Raw genomic sequence first — 18,976 nt, 5'->3', positions numbered from 1 at the left:
ACGATGCTCCAAACAGTAACATATTTGCAGTTGAATTTCCAACCGATGATGATGCAGGGGAGGATGTCCAGGTGGTTGGCAAGACGCCCAACCAAGGTGACCACAATGGTAGTGATCATCATGGTGCCGACACCGACAACGACGTGCATAGGTCGCAAAGAGATAACGACAACGCCGCGCACGACACAGGCGGAGATCTCGACGACAACATCGACAACGAGGCGCATAGTGACGACGACAATCAAGATGATGGTCACGGTCATGACGACTACGCCGACGACACGGATGTCGATGACACACCAGGGTCTCAGCCGTCTTCCTCAAGTGCATCAACACCAACACAATTTGTGTCGCCTCCTTCGCAAGCCACAACGGATTCCTCAAGGCCTCGTCGCTACAAGACCCTCAAGAAAATCTACAAGTACACAAAGCCAGTTACGCTCGAGTACCCCGGACTATGTCTGTTCGGAGTTGAGGAGCCGGCGAACTTCGTAGAGGCGAGCAAAAGTCCTAGCTGGACGCACGCCATGGATGAGGAGATGAAGGCAATTGAGAGCAATGGCACGTGGACTTTGGTAACCCGACCTCCAAACCAAAAGACGATAGGTTTGAAGTGGGTTTACAAGTGAAAGGACACGGAGGGTGCCATTCTGAAGTACAAGGCAAGACTCGTTGCAAAGGGCTACGTTCAACGTTAAGGAGTTGACTATGATGAGGTGTTTGCACCGGTTGCTCGAATCGAGACGGTGAGAGTGCTCCTAGCTTTGGCAGCACAAGAGGATTGGAAGGTTCATCATATGGATGTTAAATCCGCTTTCCTCAACAACGATCTCAAAGAAGAAGTGTACGTGGAACAACCCCTCGACTACGAGAAGAAAGGCGAAGAAGGGAAAGTTTACAAGCTCAAGAAGGCACTTTACGGGTTGAAGCAAGCGCCAAGAGCTTGGAACTCAAAGTTAGACCGAAGTCTGGTCTCGCTCGGGTTCAAGAGATGTCCCCTCGAGCACGCAGTCTATACAAAGAACTCCAAAGGCTCAAACCTGCTAGTTGGAGTTTATGTCGACGATCTGATTATCACCGGAGATAGCATACAAGAAATTGAACATTTCAAGGCGCAAATGAAGATCTGGGATTACTCAGCTATTACTTGGGCATCGAAGTGAAGCAAAGCTCCGGGGAGATTTCCCTATGTCAATCGGCTTACGCGGTCAAGTTATTGGACAAGTGTGGCATGTCAGATTGCTACGCGACACAAGTTCCAATGAACCAACGTCACAAGTTGAGCAAGCGTAGCTCATATCCGCCGGTGGACACCACAATGTATCGAAGCGTTGTGGGTAGCCTAAGATATTTGGTGCATACCCGACCTGACTTGGCTTATTCAGTCGGGATCGAGTCGTTTCATGGAGAATCCGACAACCGAGCACATGAGCGCGGTCAATCAAATCTTGCGCTATGTGAAAGGCACCATTAATATTGGTTGCACGTACAGAAAGGGAAAGGAAGGATTGATCCTTCGTGGATATTCAGATAGTGACATGGCAGGTGATGTTGATGACCGAAAGAGCACAACGGGCATGGTTTTCTACCTTGGCCCGAATCCGATTAGCTGGAATTCTCAGAAGCAAAAGGTGGTGGCACTGTCTTCATGCGAGGCAAAATACATAGCGACAAGCACGGCGGCTTGTCAAGCAGTGTGGCTGAGAAGGCTCCTAGCTATTCTTGCAAAGCGGGAGGTGCAGAAGGTGTCAGTGAAGATCGATAACCAAGCTGCAATCACGTTGTGCAAAAATCCGGTTCATCACGAAAGGAGCAAGCACATAGATACCCGGTTCCACCATATCCGGGAGTGCATTGAAGAAGGGTTGATCGAGGTTCAACATGTGAACACAAAAGACCAACTTGCCGATATTTTCACCAAGTCCCTCGGTCGACAGAAGTTCATCGAGATGAGGAGGAAAGTCGGAGTGCAAGAAGTGAAGTCAAGCAACAAGATTAAGGAGGTGAATGTAGAAGTTAATCATGTTGTTTCTTTAGGATTAGGAAAGAAAGCCAAACCGAGTCCTAGTAGTATTAGGATTCCTAGTCCTAGTCTATTTTCATAGTCCCTTGTGGACGTGTATAAAAGACACCCTAAGGGTGTTGATTGTAACACCAGAAAAACGAAAAGCAATACAAAGCAAAGGCACGACACGGGCCTTTAGCCATCAAATCCATCGATCAGTTTTATTCGTGTCGCTAGTTACGCAAGTTCCGTCAAGTAGCCGGCCGAAGCAAGAATCACGTAGGCACGCCTGTACAGCTGCATACGCACGTTCAAAAGCTAACATGGAATACGTAATAAGGTAAGGATGACACCGATTGAACAGAAGCTTGTCCAACACCGGCTAAGGTGGTTTGGACATATTCATCAGAGGGCAGCAGAAGCACTAGTGAATGAATAACGGTAGTCTAAAAGGTAGCAAAAATACGAGGGGTAGGGGTCGGCTAATATGGTAAAAAGAGGCTTGAAGGATTGGAATGTGCCCAGGGATTTGGCGCTTGACAGAACTGTATGGAAATCAATGATACATGTACCAGAACCTTAATTTGTTTCCCTTCAATCTGTTTACTTGTACTTTCTCTCTTCCTTTTTGGGTTTTTGTTGTCTTGCTTGGGAAAGAACGCTTTGTTGTTGTTTTGAAAATGGTGCGATCATTGTAATGAACACATCTATGCAATGGATGCAGAGTAGGGCCACTTAGCACTCAAGTGTCTTATACTCCCTCCGACCCAAAATAAGTGTCGCTGATTCAGTAGAAAGTTACAACTCGATACTAAATTAGCTACACTTATTTTGGGATGGAGGGAGTAACAAATATCAGTAAAATGATAAAAGGGTTCTGTTTGGCATTGTGATGCCTCTCGTGTTTCTATATTTTTTGTTAGTTGGAACTTGCAAGCATATTTTTTAGGGGTAAGAAAAGAACTTACTAGAATTTAGTAAAATTCACTGAAGTAGCTACATTCCAGCATTTGGGGCAGCACAGCACATAAACCAAAAACTGCGCCCAAGATATGAAAATATAACATTCGCATGACTCTCACCTATCCACATTCCGATGTAGGATCTCAATCCTCAAAAGTTTTTCATGGCCAACAGGAAGCTTATAAGCAACAAGCTGATCGCCATCTTTTATAATATGAAGTAGCTCCAATGGACTGAAATAACGGTAAATCCTATAATCATATACCTGACAAACGTCACCTTTAGTTAGTTATTTGCTGAAAAGACCTACACTCGAGTTTCATGAATGACTAGGCAAGTAAAACCAGACAAGTATTTTACCTCTGCAAGTAACAATGTCTCGGACTCTTTTAAGCAGCACGCATCACTCAGGGCTTTGCAAAGATCTCTGCAAACTCCATTTTTCGGTACTGTAACAGTGAAAGGCATGGGAAGAGAATCCCCAGTACCACTAAATACAGTCACAGTCATCATTCGAGTAACAGTTGAGGGTAATGGTAGGGATAAATACATGAATGGGTCAAAGGTAACAGAGATTTTGTTGCATTCTGGACAGACTAAGGTGGACTTGTATTGCCCCTGAAACATTAAACAAAGAAATTATAGTTATGGCAGAGAACATAAAAAAATAAATCTTGTTGGCAGACAGTCCCCGCATATGAAGCAAGAAAAATGGTAAGATAACTGCTATATAATTCAAACAAAGAGCGCTAATTACATATTTATAGTTAGCTTTATTTCTGTTCTCTATTTCTAGAGAACACAAGTACTTACAACATTTACAGAGTTATTAATATCAGTGTGTGCCCCTAAATTTACATGGATGGTTCGAGTAGATCCCTAGACTTGCTAACTAGGCATTTAGGTCCTCTACATTCGACAGACTGGTCAAGTGAGATCTACAGAAAATTTTACTGGCTGATGTAGCGCACATCTTCCCTCCTCTCCTTAGAACATTTCAACCAACACCTGGAGACAAAAACATCGCTCCCATACACTTAACACCTCTTCATTGTGAGCCCAGCTGCCAGTGACCCACCAGCCTCATCTAAATGCCACCAACCAAACCATGGCCACCATGTTGTTGAACCAGAGCAGCAACTTTGCCATGTTCAACAATGGGTTTTTCTCTTTTTTGTTTTATGAGATATAAATTATCCTATTCAATAAATCAGCACACAGATCACTAACACATCTGATTTGGACACCATGTGAATTAGACAAAACAAATTATGCTTGATGGTGGAAGTCAATGTGTCAGGCTGCTGAACTGAAGGTAGAGGCGACGTGTACTGTTGCGGTGTGTCGGATGCAACCACAGCGGAGGATCTCGCATCTAACGGCTAGGAGCAGCTGAAGCTACTGTTAAGTTCCGACAATGCCCTCGTCGTTCAGTCGCGCGTCCGTCTCGCGCGTCTGTCGCCGCGCTGGGTATAAAGCCATGTTTTTCCTCTCTTTTGGTTCATGATGATTATGTATTGGGTGTGAACCCTAGCCGCCGGTGGTGAGCAAAACTACTTTCCCTTCTATGCAATGAAATCCCTAGCTCAAATTCTCTGAAATTCGCGTGTTCTTCAGTGTTCTAGCGTCCACTTAAGGCTGTCAGAGTAGTTAGTTCTTGACAAATGGTATCAGAGGCCCAGTCTTTCCTCGGCAAGGACGGGCAGGAGAAGAAGCTGGTTGAGGCAGAGAAATTATCTCCAGATCTCAGATCGGCGCGGTGTGTAGGAGGCGGCCGGAGTGGCGAAATTCGGGTGCAGTCGGGCCTTCTACCTGGTTGCTGAAGCTTATTGCTTTGGTGGTAAAACCCCAGGGTCGAGGATCTGACCGTGTGCCAGTGGAGGCGGTTGCTGGTGGCGGTGTTGGCTGGTGGCGGTGTTAGCGGCGGCGAGCGATTGAGCAGTTGAAAACTCCCTCCCTTCCCTCCCTACAGAGCAGCCGGGTGGTGCACATCATGACAGGAGCAGCAGAATCAGCAACAACAGCAGATCTGAAGACTTTGAGGCAGGAAAGAGAAGAAGATCGTAAGGAGTTTCATCAGTTCCAAACTACGGTAAACAAGAACTTCATTACTATGCAGAAGAATTTTGATAAAATTCAGGAGAACTTTAGAAGGTTGTTACTGGACCCAGATCCGGGAAGAGTAGATGAGGGTGATAATGGCTCGGTTCAAGGTGATGTTTTGCAGAAAGAAAACCCTGTTTTTTCCCCTCAAGCAGCTCCGGGGCGTCCAAAGCAGTTAATTCCAAATACTCCACCATCTGTTACTATGCCTGAAAAAGTGTTACTGGAGTAGTGGGCACTGCAGTTTTGAGAGATCAGAATGGGAGAGAGTTGAATCTGGATGGTACTCTGAAACAACCTTATAGGCACACCAACTTTGGAAACAACAAAACAGAGGCAATGGGCCAAACTGCAGTGGCAATGAACAATGCTCAGATAGAAGATTTACAGGAAGTAGAGGGGTATGACAACAATTGCAAAAGAAGAGTGGGCACTCCAATGGATAACAGAAGAAGTCCTCTCACTGTTAAGCCTGCTAAATTGAACATGGTTGAGTTTGAAGGTGAGGACCCAGAGTCTTGGATACAAAATTTGGAGCAGTATTTTGCTGCTGCTAGAACACCTATTGAGCACAGAACTGAATTAGCAATTTCATATTTGAAAGGACCTGCTGTGCAGTGGTGGAGGGGCACTGGATATGCACCTAGTAACATTGCTTGGCACAAATTTTGTTCCCTGTTATCTGAAAGATTTTCTGTCCAGTCTGTCTGTGATATTGTAACATCTTTTCATGCTGTCCAACAAACTACAACTGTAGCAGGGTATGTAGAGCAGTTTGAACGCCTGATGAATATCATGAGGAGGGAAAACCCTGGAATTCCAAATGATTACTATGTTACTGGTTTTATAGCTGGCCTGAATCCTTACATCAAAAGTCATGTAGAGTGTTTCAAACCTAAAGATATGCAAACTGCTGTGTGGTATGCTAGGAGAATGGAAAAGGCCCAGCCACCACCAGTAGTGGTTCAAACAAAGCCTTATTTTCCACAAGCTAAGAGGCAGGTGAACTTTGATCAGTCAAATGTTCAGAGTGGCACATCTACTCTTACAAAGAGCACAATTATCCAGCAAGCTAAGCAAAACCAAGTATGTTACAAGTGCAGAGAACCATGGGTTCCAGGACATAGGCAAGTGTGTAAAATGAGCCAAAAGGCACAGATTCAAGCTCTACAAGCTCAGGAGATTTTTCATATATAATTTATGTTACAGATTTTGAAGATCCTGATTTGGAAACACAGGAAGCACCATCACCAGAGACAGTGCTACAAGTTTCAGTACATGCTGCCAATGGTCTCAGTTCTGCCAAGAACACATTTATTATGTCAGTAAAGATTGAAGAGGTTACAGCTACTGCTTTAGTGGATAGTGGAAGCACTGCTACATTTGTGTGCCCTGAAATGGCTGGTAAAATGCCCATTGCACCTGTGGCTAATACCAAAGTAAAGGTAGTGGTAGCAAGTGGGGAAATCTTGTGGAATGAGTTTACAGTCAGGAATTGCCCTTATGAGATTCAGGGCAGTGCATTTTGTGACAGTTTCAGAGTCCTTAAGTTAACTGGTTATGATATGATTCTAGGAGTGGATTGGTTGAAGAAATACAGTCCGGTTCAAATGGATTTTGTTAAGATGGAACTGAAAATTTCAAACACACAAGGACAGGTGATAACCTTTATTGATGAAACTGTCCCTCTGGACACTATTGCTGAAAGCAAAGAAAACACAACTACGCTCATGGAACAGGCTGTGTGTGGCTTCTACTTGTTTCCTCTTTGTGGAGCTAACTATGAGTTAACAGCACCTGATGTACCTCCTGACTCTCTCCTACAACAATATGAGAAATGTGGCTCTTAATAGCGGTGGGCAACGAATCAAGACAACCCCGTCAGCTACGCACACAATCTAACAAGGGTGGCATATCTGCTGTTGCCTAGTTGCACTGCTCCACGCAGAATCGTAGCTTCCGAGTGGTGATTGTTGAGATAGTCATTTAACCATCTATCCAGAAAGACAGATTTAATAACTCAACTCCTCCAAAGCTTGTGCTCGATCTCCTCGTAGTACGTCCGCTCGTGACGATTCGTGCCTGTTCGGGCAACTTCGTGCGACTTCACAACCACTCTGTTTCGGCAACACTGCCGCCCAAAGCGTGATCCAAATCCATCGAGATTCCAGATCCATACTTGGTTTTCTCATTTGCTGGGAGCAATGGAGAGATCCTAGACCAGTTCCCCATCATCTTCCAACCCAATCAACAGCTGCTGCTCGAGATTTGATTGTCCAAAAAAAAATTCCCAGACCAAGAACGAGAAGCAAATCCATCAAGAAATCCCCAAACAAAAGCCTCTCTTCTCTGGTCTCGGGCGATTGTAAGCACCGGATAACCCTGGTCCCCGGCGTGCGGAGGTGAGCTTGGAGACAGCTACTGGGTATTCCCCCAGGATTCAGCGAGGACATCTAGCAATGGAGACAAGAGGAACCTTGCCCTGGACGGGGTGGAGGGCAAAATGAGAGATCTGAGGCTCTCAGGGGCAGAAAAGAAGAGTGTCAAAATCGGTAGAAGGCAGGCCTGCTCCCCGACGATTGGCAAGCATCGGGCTGTCAGTAAGCTTCTGTCGCAGAGGCCAGCAAAAGCAGAGTATGTGGGTAGAACTTTAGAAAATTTGTGGTACCCTTTTACTCGGCTGGACTGCAAAGATCTTGGTAGAAATCGCTTTCTATTCACTTTCCATGATGAGAGTAGCAAGAAGAAAGCTCTGGATAGTGGGCCATGGAGTTTCAACAAGGATCGGATAGTGATGGAAAAATTTGTGCCCAGTAAAACAATTGATGAGTATGAATTCAAATTTATTCCTATCTGAGTCAGAGTTTATGGTATTCCCATTGGCATGATGAGTTCCGAAACAGGAGAATTGATTGGGAAGAATATTGGAGAAGTACTTGACATTGACCTGGATCATGATGGAACTGCGATGGGCAAGTTTATGAGAATCAAGGTCCGGATGGATATCACAGTGCCAATAACAAGATTTTTTACGTTAGAAATTGAAAATGACGAGGAAGAGCAAGAGGACATGTACGAGGAGTTGACGGGCACTGATGCGGAGGAAGAAAATAAAAGAACGAAAGGGAGGAAGATTGTTGATTTCAAATACGAACATCTTCCAGACTTTTCTTACTGTTGCGGCATCACACACAGAGAGCATGCCCACCCACAACCAGAAGGGAAGGAGCAAGACAATTTGGGCCAGAGTTGCGGGCAGTCATCTATAAGGGAAGCTTTAGTGAAGAAAAGAGCAGGAGTTCGAGTGATAGAGGTAACTTTTGGCTTACAAACAGCACTGGAAATCGAGATAGTAAGCAGGGAAGCGACAGTTCATCATGGAGGAAAAACACCCAGTCAGAAGCAGAGGAAAATAGAATAAGGAAAGGAGAGGAGAAAGGAGTTACAAGCCCTTGGAAGACTATCCAGAATTACCAAAGTAGGACTAGTGAAGGAAAAAACTTGCTGTCGGAGGACAAATCAAAAACATCTGATCTAAAGGAGGAGAAAATGATAATGGATCATGCACCCAAAGAAGCAACTGCTAACAAGCCAGAGCTGGGGCAGGAAAGTGAAGCAAATATGGAACATAGAGAAGCAACTAAAGAAAACAATACGAAAACCCAGGCGAAAACAGGACAATAGGAAAACCCATCTCAACATGCCACCATGCATGGAGAAAGACCCACCACAACATTCAATCATGCATGGAAAATTGTTTTCCATTCAATTATTCTACTTATATTCAATAAATATTTTGCAGCTCTACATAATCAAATATAACATGTCAAATGTATTTTTAGTTTTCGTTCTCAAGTTATCAACCCATGGAAGAGGAGATATAATATACTTAACAGTGATAACTAGAGTATCTATAGAAACCAATCAACCTCGAAGCACCTCCACCCAACAACATGGCGAATACCTGGAACCTAGGGTCTCTTGGATGTTCCACAAACTTAGAAGGTGATCACAAGTAGGGGTGGGAATAAAAACCGCCCAACCAAAAAACCGAACCGACCCCGACAACGAAAAAAACTCTCTTTTGGTTTGTATCATGGCACTAATATATTCGGTTGTTACTTTCAATACAACAACAACAAAGCCTTAAGTCAAAAACAAGTTAGGTAGGCTAGAGATGAAACCCATAATGTCTCGCAACCAACTCATGGTTCGGGCACACATACATGGATAGCAAGCTTCCAACCACCCTTGTCCATGGCTAGTTCTTTGGTGATACTCCAGTCCTTCAGCTCTCTCTATACGGACTCCTCCCATGTCAAATCCGCTCAACCCAATGCTTCAGACGTCCACTATGCACTGGAGCTTCTGGAGGACTACGCTGAATATGCCCAAACCATCTCAGACGATGTTGGACAAGCTTCTCCTCAATTGGTACTACCCCAACTCTATCTCGTATATCATCATTCCGGACTTGGTCCTTCCTTGTGTTGCTTTCATCTCCACAAGAGTGGCTGAGATTTAACGTTGGCTCGCCAAGCCTATCACAACCCTCATCATTTACCCAAGCTTGTTACTTTCAATAACCGAGTTAAAATCGGTCAGTTTGGTATTTTATCTCGATTATCCGACCAGGAACAAACGTCCAAAAGCCTGATTCTCCTATGGGCCAACCAGCTGCAGTAAGGCCCAAACCAAACAAAACGCAATACTTGGCCTTCTTGGCAGTGTGCAGCTGCAGTAGAATTAAGTCCCGCCCATGGTTTTCTGAGTCGCGCGACTAGTCGTCGACTAATCAACAAGTCGCACAGCCAGGATTGACTCAAACCCCTCGACTAGTCGCGACTAGTTGATTTGCCAAGCTCGCCTCTTCACGAGTCGCTATCCAAGAACAACTAACTCATCGACTCGAAAACCATGGCGCCACCTCGCCTAGCTAATCAGAAGGGGGCAGAGACCTGGCCTATATGAGGGAGAGGTGTATGTGGTGAAAGGCACATAGTTTCATGGTGGGTATAAAGCAAACAATGCATTAGGTATGAACTGAAAACCAAACCGAATTAGTCGGTTAATCAAATTTTCAGTGTGTTGTTTTATGTTGCCATTTTCGGTTAGCATTTATCACTAACTAAATTTGCAAATAAACCAAATTTAACTAACCAATTTTTTTACTTCTATCAGACGTTTATATGAGGGCCCTGTACTTTTATGTGTCTTTTCTTATCACATTGTGAGGAGCAACAAGGTAAGCAACTGTAGGGCAACTTTTATCTTGGCCATGAGATAGCTACTATCTCCATAAGAGCAAGCAAAACAAGTTCTGACACTGAAGGACCAAAATATCAAGTTGAGGGACCTACTTGAACCATCTCTGCAGGTTTAGAGATCAACGGTACAACTCTTAACAGTCGATAGTCAAACTAGAAGACCACAATCCTAGCCCAATTCAACCTACGATGTGGCCTAACACCGTGCTGGCAACTTTGATTCTCCCATTGACAACTAAATGATACCCAGACAAACAACAATGCAGTGTTTACAATCAGCAGCCAAAATTAAGATAAACATCATGTGATAAATACAGATAGGCTTTCTCGTTGAAAGAAAACTGAAATTTCATACATTCTGCAAACTACATTTATAAACACGACGGGTTCAAGTCGTGGAAACAATTGAAGGATGCCGCTCCTCCCAGCTCCCGCGCCCCTAGCCTAGTCGAGCACCCCCGCCGCCGTCCCGCCCGCCGGCTGCCCCCGCCTCCCCCGCGCCACGGCCCCCTTCGACGACGGCCGCAACGCAAGCCACCACCACCGCGAGGATCGCTGGAAGGATTCAGACAGCTCCTCCTCCGGCATGCTCGCCTACCGCGACGTCGCCCGCACCCCTCCTCCGCTGCAGGCGGCTCCCGCCCCGCCCCTGCGCGCACCTGCATCGACCCGCCTGGCCCCCACTCGAAGGTCCACCGCGTGGAGGATGCGACGGCGCCCGCAGCGGACGCTAGGTGGTGCCTGGGAGTTGCGAGGAGCAGGAAAACGCCGCAACGTCCGCCGCGCGGACGCTCCCACGCCGCGGCTCCGCCGCAGCCCTACGCCGAAGGAGTCGGCAGGCCTCTGCTTCCGTTGCCTCGACCCGGGCCACGCCGTCCGCAACTGCACTAACAGGCTGCGGTGCCGGCGCTGCCTTCTCCTCGGCCACGAGTCCAGGAACTGCACGCCTGCGCGTCGGGCCCGTGATCGTGCCCTTCTGACGGCGTCCGCTCCTCCCCAGCGCCGCGCAACTCCGACCCCCCCCCCCCCGCCTCGCGCCACAACACCTGTTGTCGGCCCCTCGGGTCCGGCGCGCGTCCTCATCCCTCGCTCCGTCGAGATCGAGGAGGCTGAGGCGGTGCTGCAGCGCGGGATGCTGGCCACCATCACTGGCTCCAGGCCACCCGTCGCTGCCGACAAGGTCGCAGACGCGCTCTTCAACAACCTCGAGCTTCACCCCGGCGATTTCTCGGTCCACCTCCACCACCCTGAGGATTTCCTCATCATCTGCGCCTCGCAGGCAATCAAGGACAGGATCTGTGGCGATCACCACATCGAGGGCCCCTACTTCTCGCTGTCTCTCCGCCCCTGGAGCAAGCTCGCCCACGCCGGCTGCGATAGCCTGGAGCACTGCGTCGAGCTCGAGCTCCGCGCCATCCCGGCGCAGGCTTGGAACCTGAGCACGGTCGAGCGCCTCCTCGGAGACTCATGTTGGGTGGAGCGCCTCCATCCGGAGACACGGTCCAGAGCCGACCTCGCCACCTTCAGGCTCTCAGGCCGCGCACGTGACCCGACGTCCATCCATCGCCATGTCGTCCTCGAGATCGTCGAGTGCATCCCGTCGCGCGCCCCCTCCCAGGTGCCTACGGTGCGCACCCTGACGTACCAGGTTTCCATCAAGGTGGTGCGCGAGGAGTTGGGCCGGCCTGCGCCACCGCTAGAGATCCACGCTGACGGCCATGGTGGCCCCGATGGAGATCCCCCTCCTGGGCGCAACGATGGTCGCGGCCCAGGACGTCGCCGTGGCCGCAAGCGCCGCCGCCCCAACGCGTCCGCTGGCCGCGCTCGACTCCCTGACCTGGTCCGCCGCTGGAGGCTCGCGTCGTTCCGACGGTGTCGCCATGGATGCCAACTGGCGCTCCGCCGATCACTGCTTCCGTACGGCGCCGCCGCCACCGCCGGTGGAGACCACTGCCAGCGCGAAGAGGATGTCGTTGTGGCCTGGGCAGGCCGGAGCCCATTGCCATCGTCACCGTCCTAAAAAGGGAAAGGGCGTCTGGCAAAGGAAGGACCGACAGCCAGACGATGCAGGGCCGGGCCCTCCACGGTCCAAGATGCGACCGGGTCAGCTTTTGGCAGAGACAGCTGGCGCCTCCCGATTGCCCAACCGCCCTTCCTCGCCAGGCACGGGGCCCGCCACTAACCAGCCGCGATTGTCGCCTTCCGCGCACGAGCAGGATCCGTCCTGCTCCTCGCCAGGCACGCCCGACGCACTGACCCCATCGACCCCAGATCCGAGGCGGGACGATCGCGAGGCCGTCCCTAATTCGCCACACGACGAGATGGTCCCCGATTTGCAGCCCCTGCCACCTGCGGTGCCCGAGGAGGATGCCCTGTCGGGGCAAAGCGGAACCTTGGCGGCGTCACCTGCTGCCAGCCCGTGCTTGGACCGATTCGCGGTCATGCCAGCCCGATCTTTCGGCTCGGAGCCGGATTCAAATCCCACTCCCCTTAGGCTGGACCCATCGCGGCTGACACTCGAGACACCCTCCCCCCTCGGGCTGGGCCTTGGCGGCCTCTCGGCTAGGCTGGGCCTCGGCACCACCATTGAGCCCCGCTCTGAGTTGAGGCCGGCCAGCCCCTACACCGCGGAAACATCACGCCCCACTGCATGCCGCTTCGCCTCGCCGCCTATTACGCTGCGGAGATCACGCCCGAGAACAGAAACGCGTCCAACCTCCTAGACGTTGGGGGATTTCCTCGCGGCTGCCACTGGCCAGCTTAAGGCTGCCCTGCCGACCCCTGGGAAGCGCCCTCGTCGCCCCGCCTTATGTTTCTCACCACGCCGTGGCCGCTCTGCTACTTCGAAGGTTGAGGCCTCGATGCCACCCACCGCGGAGCGGCGGGCTCGCGTGCAGGTCCTGCGCACCCTGGGAATCATCGACGCCAACCAGATGATCACTGCTGATGCGATGAAGGCCTATGACGGGGTGTTCGCGACGGAAATCTCGATTGACGTACTCGCTGCCATCGCCAAACTGGTTGATCGCGAGCTGCCCGCAAGCACTACCTCGGCTCCTTGCACGCCTGTGCGTGATGGCTGCCTCGCGGAGGTTTAGCCCGCTGTTGTAATCCGGTCGTCGAACTAGTTGCTTTATGGCTTACAACCTCAAGTTTGTGATCTGGAATGTGCACGGACTGAACGCGCGGGCGTGACGCCTGGCGATTCGCTCGCTCATTGCTACGGCCGACACGTCGGTAGTATGCCTACAGGAAACGAAGATGGAACTTATCGACCCCTCGATAGTCTTGGAGGCCCCGGGCCTCAACTTTGACGACTTCCTGCTCCTGCCCGCGGAGGGCACGCGCGGGGGCATCCTCCTAGCGTGGAAGAGCAGGGTCGTGACTATTTCCGACCCATTGTTCACCACCAATGCCCTCACCGCTAGGGTAGCCACATCCGAGGGAAGAGCAGGGTCGTGACTATTTCCGACCCATTGTTCACCACCAATGCCCTCACCGCTAGGGTAGCCACATCCGAGGGCACTCCGTGGTGGATCTCCATAGTATATGGCCCCCCAGGATGACGACGGCAAGATCGCGTTCCTCCAGGAGATCCGGGACGTGCGTCGCGACTGCACGGGCCCGTGGATGATCTGCGGTGATTTTAACCTGATCCTGCGCGGCGAGGACAAGAACAACGAGAACTTGAACGGATGGATGATGGGCCGCTTCCGGCGCTGCGTTAACGACCTCGCCCTGAGGGAGTTGTATCTCAACGGCCGCCGGTACACGTGGTCTAACGTGCAATCCCCGCCCAAGCTGGTTCGCCCGGACCGTGTCCTCTTCTCGTCGGACTAGGAGGAGGTCGTCGGCAAGTGCCACCTGCACTGCCTCGCTTCTGTGGTATCCGACCACAGCCCCCTCCTGCTGGATTGCTTCCCCACGCCCCCAGCCCACCGTCGCTTCCGCTTCGAGGAGTTTTGGCTGCGCCTTGACGGGTTCCAGGAGACAGTCGCACGGGCATGGGCGTCGGTGGGTGGTGCCGACCCTTTCCGCCGCCTCCTGCTTTGCCTGCAGGCCACCGCCAGGAGACTCACCAGCTGGAGCACGAAATCGGTTGGTAGCGTCAAGCACAAGCTCGCACTCTGCAGGGTGCTCATCCTCAGCTTTGATAAAGCTCAGGAGGATCGGATGCTATCGCCGCATGAGGCTTGGTTGCACAGGAGCCTGAAGCTCGCCTTCTTGGGTTTCGCTTCGCTTGAGCGCACCATCGCCCGACAGCGAGCGCGCATCGCCTCGCTTAAGGACGGGGACGCCACACCGCATTCTTCAACCGGCAATGCTCCTACCGACGGCAAAAAACACGATCTTCAGCCTGTCCACGGAGGACCAGATCCTCACCGAGCAGAGCGAGATGGCAAAGGCTGCATTCGTTCACTTCGACGACCTCATTGGCACGGCCCCCGACCGTGAGTGCATGCTCAACCTGGAGCACCTAATCGACCCCGGCGATGACCTCCAGGATCTTGACGCTCCGTTCACGGAGGAGGAGATCTGGGGCACGATCACGCGCATGCCGGAGTGCAAGGCGCCGGGACCGAATGGCTTCACCGCGGAGTTTCTCCATGCCTGCGGGGGCACCATTAAGCACGACGTCATCGCTGTCTTACACCAGCTGTACCAGCTGAGGGGCAGAGGATTCCACCGCCTCAACCAGGCCATGGTTTCTCTCCTCCCCAAGCGCTCGGATGCTCAAGCGATCGGCGACTTCCGACCCATCAGCCTCATCCACCTGTCTTCCACCAGTTTGCCAAGACGCTCTCCCTGCGCCTGGCACCAAAGCTGGACAGGCTAGTCAGCAAGAACCAGAACGCCTTCATCGCCGGTCATTCCCTCCACGACAATTTCGTGCTCGTCCGGCAATCGATGCGCCTCCTGCACCAGCTGCGCGCGCCCCCCAAGTCTTGCTCAAACTCGACCTCGCGCGTGCTTTCGACACCATCTCATGGCCCTTCCTGTTCGAGGTGCTCCGTCAGTATGGCTTCGGGAGCAGATTCCTGGACTGGCTGGCCATCTTGCTGTCGTCCGCTTGCTCGCGGGTGCTGATCAACGACGAGCCCCCCCCATTTGGCACCGCCAAGGGCTGCGGCAGGGCGACCCTTTGTCTCCCCAACTGTTCGTCCTCGCCGTGGACACGTTGGGACACCTTTTTCAGCGGGCCGCGTCCCTGGGCATCCTGGAGCACCTGCACCCACGCCGCCCCATCCCGGTCATCTCGCTCTACGCGAATGACGTGGTACTGTTTTGCCACCCCTCCCTGAGCGACCTCGCCGCGATCAAGGCGATCCTGGAGCTTTTTGGGCGAGCCACGGGCCTCCATGTCAACTACGGCAAGAGCTCAACCACCATGCTCAACTGCGCTCCAGGTGACACTGCGCTGATCTCGGAGCTCCTTGGGTGCAAGATCACGAACCTGCCGCTCACGCACCTTGGGATCCCCCTCAACATTCGACGGCCCACGAGCGCCCATCTGCAGCCCCTGGTCGACACGGTTGGCGGCATGCTCCCCAACTGGAAGTCGAGACTCGTGAACAAAGCGGGTCGCCTAGCACATGTCAGGTCCGTGCTCTGCGCAATCCCCATTCACCAAATCCCCGTCTTCGTCCCTCCGAAGAAGACGATCAGGCTCATTGAGAAAATCGAGAGGATTCTTATGGCCACGTCAACTGGCGTCGTATCTGTCGGCCCCTTCCCCTTGGCGGCCTTGGCGTCCAGGACATGGAACGTGTTGGGCTCGCCCTACGGCTGCGGTGGCTCTGGCTCGGCCGCACTGACGAGGGTCGCGCTTGGCGGTCGCGCTTGGCACGGCCTTGACCTCCAGTTCTCCAAGGAGGAGCATGCCCTGTTCTTTGCCTCCACCTCGCTTGTCGTGGGAGACGGCAGAACGGGCAAGTTTTGGGAGGACCGCTGGATCAATGGCCGCTCCGTCCGTGAGATCGCACCGCAACTTTATGCTTGCATCCCCAAACATCGGCGCAAGCAGCGCACCATTGCGGAGGGCCTCCAGAACTATGCATGGACTCAAGACATTCACGGAGACATGGGCATCCACGAAATCGGTCAATACCTGGTGTTGTGGCGTGAAATAGAAGGCGCTGCCCTCAACGACCAGCCAGACCAGCTTATCTGGAGGTGGACCTCGATCGACTCTTACTCTACGCACAGCGCCTACCTGGCAACCTTCCACGGCTCCGCTAGCTGCGACTCATGGCAACTGACATGGAGGAGTTGGGCTCCGCCGCGCGTGAAATTCTTCCTCTGGCTCGTTAGTCTGGACAGGTGCTGGACAGCGGACAGATTGCGCCGCCGCGACCTGCAGCACCACCCGCGTTGCGTCATGTGTGACCAGGAGCCTGAGACGATGCGCCACCTGCTCGTCACCTGCCCCTTCTCACGACAGGTTTGGCATGAGGCGCTCTCCTGGCTACAGCTGACATGTCGGCCGCAAGACTAGGAGGCCACGCCGAACGACCGATGGACGCACGCCAAGCTGGAGACGCCAAAGCCCATGCGCAAGGGGCTGGCCACGATCACTCACCTGACGGCATGGCTGCTCTGGAAGCACCGCAACTCTTGTGTGTTCGATGGCGAGCAGCCTTCCATTGCCCTGCTAACGACTAGGATCAGAGAGGAGGCAGCCCTTTGGGTTAGGGCTGGGGCAACTGGCCTTGGGGTGGTCATGCCGCTAACCTGGGATGTTCACTAGTTCCTGTTTTTCTCATTTCGAAAAAAAAACATTTACAAACACATAAACTCCAGTAGTAACTAATATATATGGACAAACCATGAGAAAAAAAAAACATCAACAGCATCAGTTCACATCATGGACAAGTTCCTTGTGTCACCTAGCAGTGGTTAATTTTCACTAGTACATCCGATTATAGATAAATTAGCTTTGATGAGTTCTCATTATTATAAAATGCCTAAATAACAGTAACACGCATCCAATAATTTGGAAAGGATCCAAAATAAAGTAGGATTCAAACAGAATAGTTTCTCCAGGTAAGCACGATTATGTAATAATTCAAGACTGAAAATTATTTACCTGGAACTTATCGACTATTATGGAGTCATTTCGAGCTTTATGGTAATTCCAGCATTCTTCAGCGAATTCTTCATCAGGACGATCATCAGCATCCTTTGCTTCAATATACGGTTTCTTCTTCACGCGGTTGAGATCTTCATGTAGACCATCCAACAGAAATGCAAGCAACTCCTGAAGAAAAAAGAGGCAATTCTTACATAAGAAAAAAAGGGCATATTTAATGTTTGACAAAATGTAGCAAAACAAAAACAGAATGCAAGTCGGTATGTACAACTGTGTCATGTGCAAGGATTTGTACCGATCCTGAGACCGATGAAAGTAACAAGGTTGGGGGTACAGCTCCGAGGAGTGAAGGTTGGCGTGCCATGGTGCTATCATGTCGCTTTTACAGGGAAGACTCGACTTGATGCCTAAGAATATAATCTGATCTTGAGTTTCCTAACAAATCATATCTTTATCTTCCTAACTAAACCAATCTCTTCCTAACTAAATAGATACCCTTACTAAGTAAGCCACTATAATTATCTCTAGTGGACTAAGGGATGAGATCAACGCCTCTAACAACAACATATTGAGGAATAGAGTTATAGCTAAATGAGATGAGACCGAAAAATGTTGAAAAGTATAAAGGACAAACTTTTTCTACGGAGCAACAAAGTGGTTGATGTTATCATAGCCGTTTATTTGCTTTGTTATCTGTGCAGGAAACTTATATGTACGCTCCTGAATGTGGTCTCCAATCATATAATTAGGTATTTCACTCATGGTTTTTAAGCCGTCCAGCCGTTGGGGGGGGGGGGGGGGGGGGGGGAGGGGGGGCTGAACGCCTAGGCGCTTAAAGCGCGAGGCGAGGCGACGCCTTAGTTCACTTTTGAAGCAGCAGAGCACAGCAGCAAAGCAGTGAGGGGCGGAGAGGAAAGAGACCATGGGCAGCAGAGCAGTCGTACTTTGTTGCCCTGCTGGGGGAGGGATGCGCCAGGGAGGAGAGGCCTGGAAGCTTGGCCGACGATGGAGAGGAAGCTGGACGAGGGAGGAAACTTGGCCGGCGGACGGGATCTGGGGGAGGGGGGGAAGGGCTTTCTCTGATCGATTCCTGTCACGGGTGTGTTCCCCACTCTCTCTCGCATCTATTTCACCTCAGATTGCCCCCCAATTTCTTTCCAATCCCGTCCAATTTCTGTTTCCAGCCCCACCCCTCACCAGTTCCCCCTCGACCTGGGCCAGGGCGTCCAAATTGGACCAGAGCGACGCCTCCCCCGCCTCAATAGGCGAATCTGGACGCCTTGGACGATGGCCTAAGGCGAGCCCGACGCCTTGCTGTCTCCGGGCGCTCTGACGCCTAGGCGTCGACTAGGCGACGCTTTGGGGACGCCTTAAAAACCATGATTTCACTCCTGAATGTTACAGTATATGACTCTTAACCATTTGACTTGCATCTTCTGAACGTAAAGTTCTACTTATGTTTCCAAATTCGCCTAAATACCCTCTGTGCATTCCTGGGGAGTAGTAACACGGAATGAATTGCATCTTGATGTGACATGAGTGAGTTCC

At 51.1% G+C, this 18,976-nt stretch overlaps 1 protein-coding gene and 1 long non-coding RNA gene across 2 annotated transcripts in view; both read right to left on the bottom strand.

The window, feature by feature from the left end:
* Positions 1–18,976, bottom strand: part of LOC123428791 (ubiquitin carboxyl-terminal hydrolase 9-like) — a 32,605-nt gene that overhangs the window by 5,515 nt on the left and 8,114 nt on the right. Inside the window, exons 8-10 of the mRNA XM_045112936.1 lie at positions 17,426–17,596; positions 3,329–3,586; positions 3,088–3,233 (exon numbers count right to left, since the gene is read on the bottom strand). Coding sequence (XP_044968871.1) covers positions 3,088–3,233; positions 3,329–3,586; positions 17,426–17,596 — 575 coding nt within the window. The remainder of the gene's footprint in view (positions 1–3,087; positions 3,234–3,328; positions 3,587–17,425; positions 17,597–18,976) is intronic.
* On the bottom strand, positions 4,463–10,768 carry LOC123428801. The gene is made up of 2 exons (XR_006622600.1): positions 5,715–10,768; positions 4,463–5,633 (listed from the first exon to the last, which is right to left on the bottom strand). It is a non-coding gene; the product is annotated as an uncharacterized LOC123428801 (long non-coding RNA).

The sequence above is a fragment of the Hordeum vulgare genome, chromosome 1H (genome assembly GCF_904849725.1).
Source record: "Hordeum vulgare subsp. vulgare chromosome 1H, MorexV3_pseudomolecules_assembly, whole genome shotgun sequence".
In the NCBI taxonomy this organism is placed as follows: domain Eukaryota; kingdom Viridiplantae; phylum Streptophyta; class Magnoliopsida; order Poales; family Poaceae; genus Hordeum; species Hordeum vulgare.
This window is presented reverse-complemented; position numbering and strand designations above follow the sequence as displayed.